The sequence below is a fragment of the Haematobia irritans genome, chromosome 5 (assembly GCF_050003625.1).
Source record: "Haematobia irritans isolate KBUSLIRL chromosome 5, ASM5000362v1, whole genome shotgun sequence".
NCBI classification, from domain to species: domain Eukaryota; kingdom Metazoa; phylum Arthropoda; class Insecta; order Diptera; family Muscidae; genus Haematobia; species Haematobia irritans.
Window position 1 is genome coordinate 148,949,972 of NC_134401.1, and position 14,773 is coordinate 148,964,744.

General features: G+C 31.5%; 1 protein-coding gene across 3 annotated transcripts in view; it reads right to left on the reverse strand.

Annotated features, from left to right (window-relative positions):
* Positions 1-14,773, reverse strand: part of Asap (ArfGAP domain of ASAP) — a 104,021-nt gene that overhangs the window by 24,757 nt on the left and 64,491 nt on the right. For all 3 annotated transcript variants that reach the window (XM_075308769.1, XM_075308771.1, XM_075308770.1), the window contains 4 exons: positions 9,427-9,512; positions 5,768-6,207; positions 5,533-5,692; positions 5,110-5,385 (listed from right to left, as the gene is read on the reverse strand). In XM_075308769.1, coding sequence (XP_075164884.1) covers positions 5,110-5,385; positions 5,533-5,692; positions 5,768-6,207; positions 9,427-9,512 — 962 coding nt within the window. The remainder of the gene's footprint in view (positions 1-5,109; positions 5,386-5,532; positions 5,693-5,767; positions 6,208-9,426; positions 9,513-14,773) is intronic.

Consider the following 14,773-nt stretch of genomic DNA (forward strand, 5'->3'; position numbering starts at 1 on the left):
CTTTAGAATATACTCCGAAACCAACTTGTCCATCCAATTTGGAGCCATCAGTGTAGAAATCTATATATCTTTTATTCCCCGGGGTCTGTGTACACCACGCCTCACTGTTGGGAATTAGAGTTTCAAACTTTTTGTCGAAAAGTGGTTTCGCCAGAGAGTAATACACTACGTTAGGTACATCTGGCATTATTTTGAGGATCGATTTTTTTCCGACCACAGCGATAGCTCGCGCAACCGCACAGCCGTTGTTGCAGCTGACTGTTTGGCCAAAATGTCTAAAGGTAATTCATGCAGAATGACATTAAGGGAATCTGTTCCTATCTTACTGAATGCGCCTGAGATACACAAGCACGCCATACGCTGAACTTTATCTAACTAAACCTGTCGGTTGCTGAAGTGCCGGCCACCAGACTACAACACCATATAGCATTATAGATCTAATCCTGCCGTGTATAGCCAATACACGGTTTCGGTTTTAGTCCCCACTTTTTTCCTATTGCCTTTTTGCACGAGTACAAAGCTATCGTGGCTTTCCTCGCTCTTTCTTCAATATTAAGCGTAAAGTTCAGCTTTCAGTCCAGAATAACGCCAAGGTATTTTGCACACTCACCAAAGGGAATTTAAATAGCCCCTAAGGATATGGGCTTAACCGTGGGAGTTTTGCGATCTTTGCAGTACATGACTAATTCTGTCTTTGCAGGATTTACTCCAAGACCATTCTCTTTCGCCCATTTCTCAGTCATCCTGAGGGCTCTCTGTATAACATCTCTGATTGTGCATGGGAATTTTCCCCTGACTACTAGAGCCACATCGTCTGCGTATGCCACCACTTTTATCCTTTCTTTTTCTAGGGGAACCAGAAGGGTGTTTATAGCAACATTCCAAAGAAGAGGTGATAGAACTCCTCCTTGGGGAGTGCCTCTGTTCACATACCTTTGTATGTTTGCTTGTCCTAGTGTGGCCGAAATACGTCTCCTCATTAGCAGAAAGAGAAGGAAGCAAGCAAGCATCTTTTGTTTGAGTGCCCTACGTTGTAAGGTACTAAGAACATTTTTATGGCTTTAGAGAACTGAAGGGGCTGGAAAATGTTTACATAAGTCAACTCTTCAGCATTTTGAAATGGTTTATTTTGTTGCACTTCCAACGTCTTCAGTTTTGTCTATAATTTAACCAACAACTCTTATTACCAACATGCGTGCTTTGTTAAGAAAGTTTTGTTAATGTTATGGTCACTTTAATCGACTCACTGATACGGCTATTCGGACTATTGTGAGTAAATTTCGCACGTTACGTTGTTGGACATTAAACCACCAACACGCTTACGTAGAGTGTGAACTAAAGAAAATATCCCAGCTGTTCCGGCCAGTGTTAATGATGACCATCAACCATCGATCGATTCGTCGCCGTTCCAGCAATTGGGTCTCTTTTAATCAACAACGTGGAAAATTTTGCGCGCCTTTCAAAATATAGCTGATGAAAGAATTTAAGCAGAAAGAACTAACCAACGCAATTTTTTTTTGGAATTGGCTCTTGGAAAGTTGGCCGAAATCCACCTATTATCATGTTCAGCGACGATTAGAAAATCAACAATCATTTGTGGCTCAATGGCTACGTAAATGAGAAGCATTGTCGGTTTTGGAATGAAGATCAACCAGAAGCATTGCAAAAGCTACCTATGGTGGCATTATTGGATCATACTTCTTAAAAGATGATGCGAATCGTAGCCAACTTTTTTTTTGTCCAAAATGCTAGAGCTTGACATGCATGACATCTGATTCCAATAAGACGGTGCCACATGTCACACAGCGTGCGTAACAATGGAGTATTTGAGAGGCGAGGTCGGTGAACATTTTATTTCACATTCGGTACCGCCTAGATCGTGTGATTTAATGCATTTATACTTTTTTTTGGGGCATGCCTATATAGACAAGCCTGCTTCAATTGACGCATTGGAAGACAACATTTAAGCAGTTATTTGTGAGATACCGGCCGAAATACTTTCTTTTACTTTTTCTATAGCTCTTAAAAATTTACCCTTTGGAATATATTGATAATCCTCTAACTTCCAAGAGCATGTCACGATCTCAAGGAGAAGGAAGCAATCAAACACGAATTTGTGAATGGCCTGCATTTGAAAGGACCGAAGATTGTACTTTGCACCGAATATTTTATTGCTTTACAGAACCGACGGAATTGGAAAATGTTTACTTAAGTCAGCTATATCTTCGCAATTCACAGATACATTCGGTCAAAATTGTACACCAAGGTAGTATTGCCAGTACTTTTTTGGTTCTTTGGGGACAAATTATGATGTTTTCGTCCCCAAAAATCCCCAATTTAAATTTAAATTCCTCACAAAAATCCCCAATACATTTTTGACTTTTTGTTTTGAAAAAAAAATAATTAAATAAATAAAGCAAAAGTCTCAGTAATAATAATCCAGCAAGCTGCAATAAGATCAAGATTTCGAACCACAACACCAACCACAAGACTGGAGACATGAACCACAACACCAACCACAAGACTGGAGACATGAAAATGCGAGTTCGGAGTTCCTAGAATTTATGAATGAATATAGAAAAGAAATGGGAAAATTTTCTATATAGAAAATTTTGTAAAAATGTATTTCTATGATATAAAATTTTGGAAAGATTTTCTATATAGAAATAAAATTTTGACAAAATCTTCTATATAAATACAATTTTGACGAAATCTTCTACAGAAATAAAATTTTGAAACAATTTTCTATAGAAATAAGATTTTGACACAATTTTCTAATAAATAAAATTTTGACAAGAATTTCTATAGGAATAAAATTTTGACAAAATTTTCTATAGAAATAAAATTTTGACAAAATTTTTTATAGAAATAAAATTTTGAGAAAATTTTCTATAGAAATAAAATTTTGACATCATTTTCTATAGAAATAAAATTTTGAAAAAGCTTTCTATAGGAATAAAATTTTGACAAAATCTTCTATGGAAATACAATTTTTACGAAATCTTCTATAGAAATAAAATTTTGAAACAATTTTCTATAGAAATAAGATTTTGACACAATTTTCTAAGAAATAAAATTTTGACAAAATTTTCTATAGTAATAAAATTTTGACAAAGTTTTCTATAGAAATAAAATTTTGACAAAATTTTTCATATAAATAAAATTTTGACACAATTTTCTATAGAAAAAAACATTTTTAACAACATTTTCTATAGAAATAAAATTTTTACAAAATTTTCTATAGAAATAAAATTTTGACAAAATTTTCTATAGAATTTTTGCAAAATCCCCAAATTTATGGAAATTCCCCACCAAATCCCCAACTCAAAAAAGTCTCAGTAATAATAATCCAGCAAGCTGCAATAAGATTTCGAACCACAACACCAAGAGACTGGAGACATGAAAATGCGAGTTCGGAGTTCCTTGTATTTATGAATGAATATAGAAATTGAAAAAATTTTCTATATAGAAAATTTTGTAAAAATGTATTTCTATAAAGAAATAAAATTTTCTATATAAAATTAAATTTTGACAAAATTTTCTATATAGAAATAAAATTTTGACAAAATCTTCTATAGAAATAAAATTTTGAAACAATTTTCTATAGAAATAAGATTTTGACACAATTTTCTAAGAAATAAAATTTTGACAAAAATTTCTATAGGATATTTGACATAATTTTCTATAGAAATAAAATTTTGTCAAAATTCTTCATATAAATAAAATTTTGACAAAATTTTCTCTATATAAATAAAATTTTGACAAAATTTTCTATAGAAAAAAAAACTTTAACAAAATTTTCTATAGAAATAAAATTTGTACAAAATTTTCTATAGAAATAAAATTTTGACAAAATTTTCTATATAGAAATAAAATTTTGACAAAATCTTCTATAGAAATAAAATTTTTAAAAAATATTCTATAGAAATAAAATTTTGAAAAAAATTTCTATAGAGATAAGATTTTGACACAATTTTCTAAGAAATAAAATTTTGACAAAAATTTCCATATAAATAAAATTTTGACAAAATTCTTCATATAAATACAATTTTGACAAAATTTTCTCTATATAAATAAAATTTTTACAAAATTTTCTATAGAAATAAAATTTGTACAAAATTTTCTATAGAAATAAAATTTGTACAAAATTTTCTATAGAAATAAAATTTGTACAAAATTTTCTATAGAAATAAAATTTGTACAAAATTTTCTATAGAAATAAAATTTGTACAAAATTTTCTATAGAAATAAAATTTGTACAAAATTTTCTATAGAAATAAAATTTGTACAAAATTTTCTATAGAAATAAAGTTTTGACAAAATTTTCTATAGAAATAGAATTTTTGCAAAATCCCCACAAAAACCCCCAAATTTATGGAAATTCCCGACCAAATCGCCAACTCAAAAATTTCGTCCCCATTCACGAAAAAATATCCCCAATTTGGGGAAAATCACTAATACTGGCAAAATTGCACCTAGGCAAGGTTAGACATAGTGGCAGCTCGGAATTTGTGGCTCACTAAAGCTATTCAGTCCATTGTGATACCACAGTTGTGATCTTCTCTCTTATTAATGAATGCTGCCCATATTCAGTTCAATGACAGGGACCTCTTTTCTATAGCCGAGTCCGAACGACGTTTCACATTGCGATGAAACAACTTAGAGAAGTTTTGAAAAATTCAAAATAGTCACTTGCATTACTGAGAGGGAATAATACACAGTTGAAAAACTTTTTTGGTTCCATTTTTTAAAACCTCCTTTTAAAATTTGATAGAATGTATGTTTTTACTGTTTGGTACTCATATATTGAAAACCAGATTTTTAGTCTTATTAGTATAGTAAAATTTTCCTAATAATTGGTTATAGTTTTAAATTCTCCTAAATATTGCAAGAACGAATTAGAAATTCGTTCAAATTTGCATATAGGCGTCACCGCAGTCATAACAAAGTAAAAGCGTCAACGAATATTAAAAAAAATTCCCCATCTATATCAATTGTTAAATTGTGGGGGCTATTATAACTGCACAACAATTGTAATTTATTCATTTGTAATTTTGAAATGTGATATGAAACTAAATTAAACAACTTTGTAGATGTTCTCATACTTACATTGTACTATCTGGTGCTAGTTTACCCTTTCCCACTTTAGCTTCCATTATTTCATTTAAAGCATGATTTCCCATGGCACGAGCTATTAATAGATTGGCTGTTGTTAAATTGTCTAACGTTAAGCTCTGTATTCGTGAATGATGTACACCGAGATCACGATGGACGCCTGAGCATTGTATACAAACGAGAATTCCAAAATTCAGACTTATCCAGGTAACATCATTGCGTGAACCACAATCACAGCATTGATCATTACCCGGTAAAAGTTGGACGTATCTGAAAAAAGAAAGAGAAACAAAAATTTTATGAATTTTATAAGGATTTTCCTGTTGTCCATGGACCATTAATAAAAGTGGGAACGTCGATGCTAGTTTCTTATTTCATTATCCCTAATTAAAACTCCTTCTATAGGTGACATTTTACCTGATAACAGTCTTTTGTAACTCCACTAAACTAGGGCTCATTTGTGGATTTGCATGCTGGAATGCTTTAGCTAAAGCTTTTTCTTTACAATTCACCAAAACAGCCATCCAGGCTTTTTGATCGGATTCATCTTCGGCTTGGAAATGATATGGACGATTATCTGTCGAAAAACAAAACAAACATAATGAATAAAATATTCTATGATTTATCGTATGAATATGTTTCAATTACTTACAACTAATTAAATCAAAACCCCGTTTATCATCCGGTACTGGCTTTATTTGACAAGTCAATAGATTTACACGTGTTGGCGGTTTTGTTTCATCGGCATGACATATATCCAGAAAACCATCACTGGTAACACGACATCGTCGCTTTTGCCATACTCGTCTTACTTTTCCCTCACTCTTCTTTAGTAGATGGCCGGAACGTGTGACACCATGATGTTTATCTCCCTGCAGCTGATGTAATGAATAGCCAGTTCCTCCTCCTCCCTTGTCGGTGGGCACATTTTCGACACGTTCAAAATCTGGCGTACTTCTAAGCAGTGTTCGTAATTCAAGCAAACTACGTCGATCTTCATCTTGACGTTGTTTTATTTTTTGTAATTTATCGCTTAAATCACTAATGTATGTGCCAAAATGTTCAATGGTTTGCAGGCCGTCTTTGAAGTAGCTAGAACATAGAAAATAGAGAGAAATTATTTTAATAATTTGTGACAAGATGATCATGCTAATCATTGCAAAATTTTATTTCTATAGAAAATTTTGTCAAAATTTTATTTCTGTAGAAAATATTGTCAAAATTTTAATTCTATAGAAAATTTTGTCGCAATTTTATTCCTATAGAAAATTTTGTCTAAAATTTATTTCTATAGAAAATTTTATATCTATAGAAAATTTTGTCAAAATTTTATATCTATGGAAAATTTTGTAAAAATTTTATTTTATTCCTAAAGAAAATTTTGTCAAAATTTTAATTCTATAGAAATTTTTGTCATAATTTTATTTCTTTAGAAAATTTTGTAAAAATTTTATTTCTATAGGAAATTTTGTCAAAATTTTATTTCTATGGACAATTTTGTCAACATTTTATTTCTATAGAAAATTTTGTCAAAATTTTATTCCTATAGAAAATTTTGTAAACATTTTATTTCTATTGAAAATTTTGTTAAAATTTTATTTCTATAGAAAATTTTGTCAAAATTTTATTTTTATAGACAATTTTGTCAAAGTTTTATTTCTATAGAAAATATTGCAAAAAGATTGTCCCTATAGAAAATTTTTTCAAAATTTTATTCTTATAGAAATTTTTGTCCTATAGAAAATTTTGTCAAAATATTATTCCTATAGAATTTTGTTAAAATTTTATTCCTATAGAATTTTGTCAAAATTTTATTCCTATAGAAAATTTTGTCAAAATTTTATTTCTATAGAAAATTTTGTCAAAATTTTATTTCCATAAGAAATTTTGTCAAAATTTTATTTCCATAAGAAATTTTGTCAAAATTTTATTTCTTTCGAAAAATTTGTCAATATTTTATCTCTATAGAAAATTTTTTCAACATTTTATTTCTATAGAAAATTTTGTCAACATTTTATTTCTATAGAAAATTTTGTCAAAATTTTATTCCTATAGGATTTTGTCAAAATTTTATTCCTATAGAATTTTGTCAAAATTTTATTCCTATAGAAAATTTTGTCAAAATTTTATTTCTATAGAAAATTTTGTCAAAATTTTATTTCCATAAGAAATTTTGTCAAAATTTTATTTCTTTCGAAAATTTTGTCAAAATTGTATTTCTATAGAAAATTTTGTCAAAATTTTATTTCTATAGAAAGCTTTGTCAAAATGTTATTTCTATAGAAAGCTTTGTCAAAATTTTATAACTATTGAAACTGTGTCAAAATTTTATTCATATAGAACATTTTGTCAAAATTTTATTTCTATAGAAAAGTTTTTTTTTTATTTCTGCAGAAAAATTTGTCAAAATTTTATTTCTATAGGAAATTTTGTTAAAATTTTTTCAAAATTTTATTTCTCTAGAAAATTTCGTATTGAATTTAAAGAAAGTTTTTTAAAAATTTTATTTCTTTCGTTTTGTTTGTTATTGTTGGTTTCTCTTCAATCATTATTGTTGTTTTTGATCTCAGCTTAAAACCATGCATTGACTAAACTACAAGTGTAGCTTAATCAACAGTAGTATGGTTGAATGTACAGCTGTTTCGGAATTACCACATTCCTCATAAACATCCTCTACTTGCAGCAAAACTATCAACCAATTATCAGAATAAATTCGGGTAATTCACTCAACCCAAAGTGAACTACACTTGAACCTTCCGAAAAATGGTTTGATAGTCGGCTACTTCCTAAACAAATTTGCAAGCATATCTCTTTTCCTTTGCCAGATAGAGGAAGCACGCTCAAAAACAAACCCAGCCAACTACATTCAAATCGATGATTTGAGTTTGGCAATAGAAAAAATTCTTGATTAAAAAATTAATTGATTTTTTCAGCAAAATTCAATTAATTTTTTAATTGATTCAATTAAAAATTTAATTGATGTTGATTGCAAAACGCAATTAATTTATTAATTAAAAAAGGTAACTATTTTTAATTACTTAGTTAGATTGGCTTAGAGTTTTTATTTGGATTAACAAATGATTGTTTGAAATACATTTTTAATTAAAAAAGTAAAAAAAATCAGTACTTTTTTAACTGAATTAGTCTTCCGAATTTGATTAAAAAGTTAATTGTATCAATTAATTTTTTAATTAAACATTTTAAAAATTTCAATCATTGACTTAATTAACTTAATGTTTCTATCATGATTAAAAAGTTAATTGTATCAATTAATTTATTAATTGAAAAAATTTTCAACTTCAATTAACTTTTTAATTGGAAATATTTTGGTGATATTTTTTTCTGTGTACACTTGTAGTTTAGTCAATGCATGGTTTTAAGCTGAGATCAAAAACAACAATAAAAATTTTATTTCTATAGAAAATTGAAATTGGAGAAGAAAATCTACCAAAACATCATGAATTCAGCCAATCTATCAAACACTAAAAAATCTACCAGTTTTGAATTCTACCAACTGGGACAACCGTGATTCCTATCCCACGCATGACCTGGCTGATCAGCATATTCCAAAAGTCAAAAATTGGCCAGTTTCGCGGATTGAGTCTCAAGGCGAGTCGTTTTCTCGTCGCGTTATCCGTATTTTACTAGAATGATTTTAAAAGTAGTGGCTAGAGATGGAAAATAATTCATTTGATCAGCCTGTTACAATTTTTTCATAATAAATTCTGAAATTTAGACTAAATCTTACATTTTTATTTTCCCCTCCCAATATATCATGATGAAAAACGAAAATCGTTTCCAAAAAATTCCTAGATAAAAAAATAAATCTACAGCGTATTCAAATTTAGTCGTTTCAATCTATGGTTTTAGTTTCTTACTATTTCGGATAAATATCGCAAAAAAACTGCATATTACTATTCAAATCAGGTTTTTGCAATATAACATACCTACACTGTAGAGTAAGAAAACACAATACAACCATAGCATAGAGAGTGAGACATGGTGGGACATGTAAATATAAAATTTCACTATATTTGGAGAGGGCTTGGTATGGGACATTCTATTGTTATTGGTGTGATGCGATTTGCTCATGTGGCCCAAAGGCATTGTTTTGGTCGCACTTATTTTATCTTAAGAGTCACAGCAACGCGGCGTTTCATGTTCATCACCAGTCACCAACCACATCATAACAATAACAAATTAAAGGCAACAACTAAACCCGCACCAACAATGACAACGATGGACAATTGATAATATGTGTTATAGTAAATAATATTCGGTAAGGGTATGTACGTTGTTTAGTATACTTACTTATTCAAAGCATGATAATATTCAATGAAATGCTGCAGCAGCTCAATGCCCGTTTTTGTTTTGATTTCCTTATATTTCAATAAATACTGAAAGATATGTGAAAAAAATGAAAAACAAAAATATCATTAAATGGAAATAAACAAAAAAAAATGTAAACAATTTGTTAAGAGTATATGAAATGTGGGTTTCGATGACCAAGGAAGGGGATTAAGTATTGATTGCAAAAAGAAGAAGTGAGAAATACGTTATGTGTCTCACATTACGTCTATGGGTTATTAAATTTTATGAGTGATTGTCACAAGGGTTGCCAAATGTCGCCTCAAAATACGAACCCAGCAAAAAAATTTGGAAGTACTTCTAAATGCACAACTTTAAAAGCACTTCCAAAAATGTCCATCCAGAGATGTTCTTTATTTTAACTACTCAGGAAGTTCTTTTAATTCAATTTTTTATAACTTGCATTTTTCATACTTTTAAAGGGCAATTTTAACATTTTTTGTTTTAAATATGTTAAAAACAGGGTAAGGATTAATAAAATGGTATAAATTATTTAAATTTTGTCCAAAAAAAATCTAAATTCATTCTAGAAAAATTGCGAAATTTTGAAAATATTTGAGGTCAAGGGTTTCAGACAACTGTTAGATTGCATTAAAAATCATAAAAAATTATAAAAATTAATTATTTGTCAAAATACCACAAAATTTTTTAATTCACATCCAAAACACTGAATTCGGATCACATTTAAAGAAGTGGTGCATATTCAGTGCAACGGCTGTTGAAATGGTGGACATCGGTCCTATGACAAGCCCATGTTAAATTCATCGCTTCTGCGCCAATTTTGCATCACTTCCGGATACAAAAAGAACATTTTCACTACTTTTTTGGCGACGCTTTTTTTGCTGGGAATTTAATTTATTACCAAAAAATTTTCACGGTGAATTTTCACTTGTGAATGTCATTTTATTTGCCGGAGAACAAAATGTAAATTTTACTACAGCGTTAAATTTCGATTATGTCTACAAAGAATTCCGATTAGTCGATATGAGCCATATGAAATATCAATATGAGTCGATTTTCATAAAACATCAGAAATTGAATTTGAAGACTAAAAAGTTGAATTCGAATTTCCGATTTTTTTATATATACAAAATTCGATTTCGAGAGATAAACCACCACCCAAAACCTTTCAGTTGGTCCATGTAATGATGTAAAAAAATGGACAGATCTTCAGAATATTAATTTCTTCATGGATGATGTATCACAAATGTGAATTTTAAATAAATAAATTTTAATATATCTATTTGTGTGTCCAAACAGGAAAATCAAATAATGGGTGGTTAAATTGTAAGGGCCGATGTTGAATGTGAACCACACCTAAACGCCAAGTCTTTTTCCGAATTTTATTTGACATTTCTCTATTTCAGACTTACTCAATTTGAACCATGGAGAGGTACACAATCCAACAACGTGTTAAATGGTTCCAAGAAATGGCAACAGTGGATGTTCAATTTTCGAAGAAAATCATCTTCAGTGATGAGGCACATTTTCACCTCAGTGGATTCGTCAATAAACAGAATTGCCGCATTTGGGCGAATGAGAATCCAAGAGTGATTGTCGAAAAACCAATGCACCCACAAAGAGTGACTGTTTGGTGCGGTTTATGGGGCGGCCTCATTTTGGAAAATGAGGCCGGTCAGGCAGTTACTTTGAATGGTGTTCGCTATCGTGAGATGATAACGAACTTTTTATGGCCCGAATTGGAAGATATGGATGTGAACGATATGTGGTTTCAGCAGGACGGTGCCACTTGCCACACAGCTAACGAAACAATGGCTCTTTTGCACAACAAATTCAATGGCCTTGTTATCTCACGTAATGTTGATGTCAATTGGCCGCCAAGATCATGTGATTTGATACCGTTGGACTTTTTTCTTTGGGGTTATTGGAAAGAAAAGGTGTACGTCGATAAGCCAGCAACAATTCAAGAGCTAAAGGATGAGATAATTCGGCACATTAACGGCATAGAACCTCCATTATGCCTCAGCGTCATCGAAAATTTGGACCATCGGATGAAGGTGTGCCACCGAGGTCGCGGCCCCCATTTGGCCGATATTTTGTTCCATACATAATTGCGTAATACCAAGATATCATAATAAAATAAAATTACAATAATTTCCTAAATAGTTTGTATTTTATTCAAAATCAACATCGGCCCTTGAAATTTTAACCACCCCTTATTATATTAAAATTTCTTCTTCTCCAACAATTTTGGGGAAAACTGTTGGAGGGGTAATAAACCCGTCCCAAAGCATATTGATGTATGGGTTGAAACGGAAACCAAATTAAAAATTCTTATCCAATGGGATCAAAATTTCCGCTTCTATGTGCCCAAAAAACGAAATCGTGCGATCGATCTGTATAAGAGTTATATATAAAAAAATGGTGAGATATGGACCATCACCACATTTGCTTTTGAGTGCAAGGGTAGTCCATTGTAATTATTTTATTTTGGCCAAATAGGCTTAGAATTACATGTTCTGAATGAATAAATAAAAATATTATACATTTTAATTAAATCGATATTCAATAATTCTACGAGGTTTTCTTCTTATATTTCTGGATTAGAGAATAAGGCAAATTTTAATCTTCGAAAATCGCTTTATTGTTTTTCAAAATATTCACCAAATCCATACAATTTTATATGCCTTTGAATTGTCGAAGTACTTTTGCATCAACCGTTTCTTCAGGTGTCGAAAAACGCTGAACTCTCATTTAATGTCCCACATACGGGAATAAAAATAAGTCATTCGGTGCCAAGTCAGACTATACTGCGGATGTTTTGAGTTCTCAAAAATGCAGTTGTTTGAGCCGATGTTTGAGATCCTGTATTGTCGTGATGAAGTGATCCGTTTTCGGTGGTTTTTCGATTTTTTGGAAGATCACAGGCAAATGTTTGTATATCACTTGGAATTGACTATTCTGCTTTGATTGCGACATATCTTTTCACGAAGAAACAGGTGGTCGTTTTCTTGTAAGTTCTCATCTTGAAACACCCATAGAGTCGACTGCTGTTTACTTTCGGACTCATACACGTAAATCCTAGACTTATCATCTGTCACGATGTCACAGACGTGTTTCGAAGCACAGCGCATTTTTTTATACCCACCACCATAGAATGGTGACGGGGGTATAATAAGTTTGTCATTCCGTTTTTAACACATCGAAATATCGATTTCCGACTATATACAGTATATATATTCTTGATCAGGGAGAAATTCTAAGACGATATAAGAATGCCCGTCTGTCTGTCTGTTGAAATCAATCTACAGCCTTCAATAATGGTGCTATCGTCCTAAAATTTGGCACAGATTCGTCTTTTGTTTGCAGGCAGGTCAAGTTCCAAAATGGGCTATATCGGTCCCAGTTTTGATATAGTCCCCATATAAACCAACCTCCCGATTTGGGGTCTTGGGCTTATAAAAACTGTAGTTTTTATCCAATTTGCCTGAAATTGGAAATCTAGAGGTATTTTAGGACCATTTTTTTGAGACCACAAATTGGTGTGTCGAAAATGGTGATTATCGGGCCATGTTTTGATATAGCCCCCATACAGACCGATCTCCCGATTTTACTTCTCGGGCTTCTAGAATCCGTAGTTTTAATCCAATATACCTGAAATTTGAAATCTAGAGGTACTCTAAGACACTAAAGACGTGTGCCGAAAATGGTGAGTACCGGTCCATGTTTTCATATAGATAGCCCCCATATAGACCGATCTTCGATTTTACTTCTTGGGCTTCTAGAATCCGTAGTTTTAATCCAATATACCTGATATTTGAAATCTACAGGTACTCTAGGACCCTAAAGACGTATGCCGAAAATGGTGAGTACCGGTCCATGTTTTCATATAGATAGCCCCCATATAGACCGATCTTCGATTTTACTTCATGGGCTTCTAGAATCCGTAGTTTTAATCCAATATACCTGATATTTGAAATCTACAGGTACTCTAGGACCCTAAAGACGTGTGCCGAAAATGGTGAGTACCGGTCCATGTTTTCATATAGATAGCCCCCATATAGACCGATCTTCGATTTTACTTCATGGGCTTCTAGAATCCGTAAAATCTAAATTCATTCTAGAAAAATTGCGAAATTTTGAAAATATTTGAGGTCAAGGGTTTCAGACAACTGTTAGATTGCATTAAAAATCATAAAAAATTATAAAAATTAATTATTTGTCAAAATACCACAAAATTTTTTAATTCACATCCAAAACACTGAATTCGGATCACATTTAAAGAAGTGGTGCATATTCAGTGCAACGGCTGTTGAAATGGTGGACATCGGTCCTATGACAAGCCCATGTTAAATTCATCGCTTCTGCGCCAATTTTGCATCACTTCCGGATACAAAAAGAACATTTTCACTACTTTTTTGGCGACGCTTTTTTTGCTGGGAATTTAATTTATTACCAAAAAATTTTCACGGTGAATTTTCACTTGTGAATGTCATTTTATTTGCCGGAGAACAAAATGTAAATTTTACTACAGCGTTAAATTTCGATTATGTCTACAAAGAATTCCGATTAGTCGATATGAGCCATATGAAATATCAATATGAGTCGATTTTCATAAAACATCAGAAATTGAATTTGAAGACTAAAAAGTTGAATTCGAATTTCCGATTTTTTTATATATACAAAATTCGATTTCGAGAGATAAACCACCACCCAAAACCTTTCAGTTGGTCCATGTAATGATGTAAAAAAATGGACAGATCTTCAGAATATTAATTTCTTCATGGATGATGTATCACAAATGTGAATTTTAAATAAATAAATTTTAATATATCTATTTGTGTGTCCAAACAGGAAAATCAAATAATGGGTGGTTAAATTGTAAGGGCCGATGTTGAATGTGAACCACACCTAAACGCCAAGTCTTTTTCCGAATTTTATTTGACATTTCTCTATTTCAGACTTACTCAATTTGAACCATGAAGAGGTACACAATCCAACAACGTGTTAAATGGTTCCAAGAAATGGCAACAGTGGATGTTCAATTTTCGAAGAAAATCATCTTCAGTGATGAGGCACATTTTCACCTCAGTGGATTCGTCAATAAACAGAATTGCCGCATTTGGGCGAATGAGAATCCAAGAGTGATTGTCGAAAAACCAATGCACCCACAAAGAGTGACTGTTTGGTGCGGTTTATGGGGCGGCCTCATTTTGGAAAATGAGGCCGGTCAGGCAGTTACTTTGAATGGTGTTCGCTATCGTGAGATGATAACGAACTTTTTATGGCCCGAATTGGAAGATATGGATGTGAACGATATGTGGTTTCA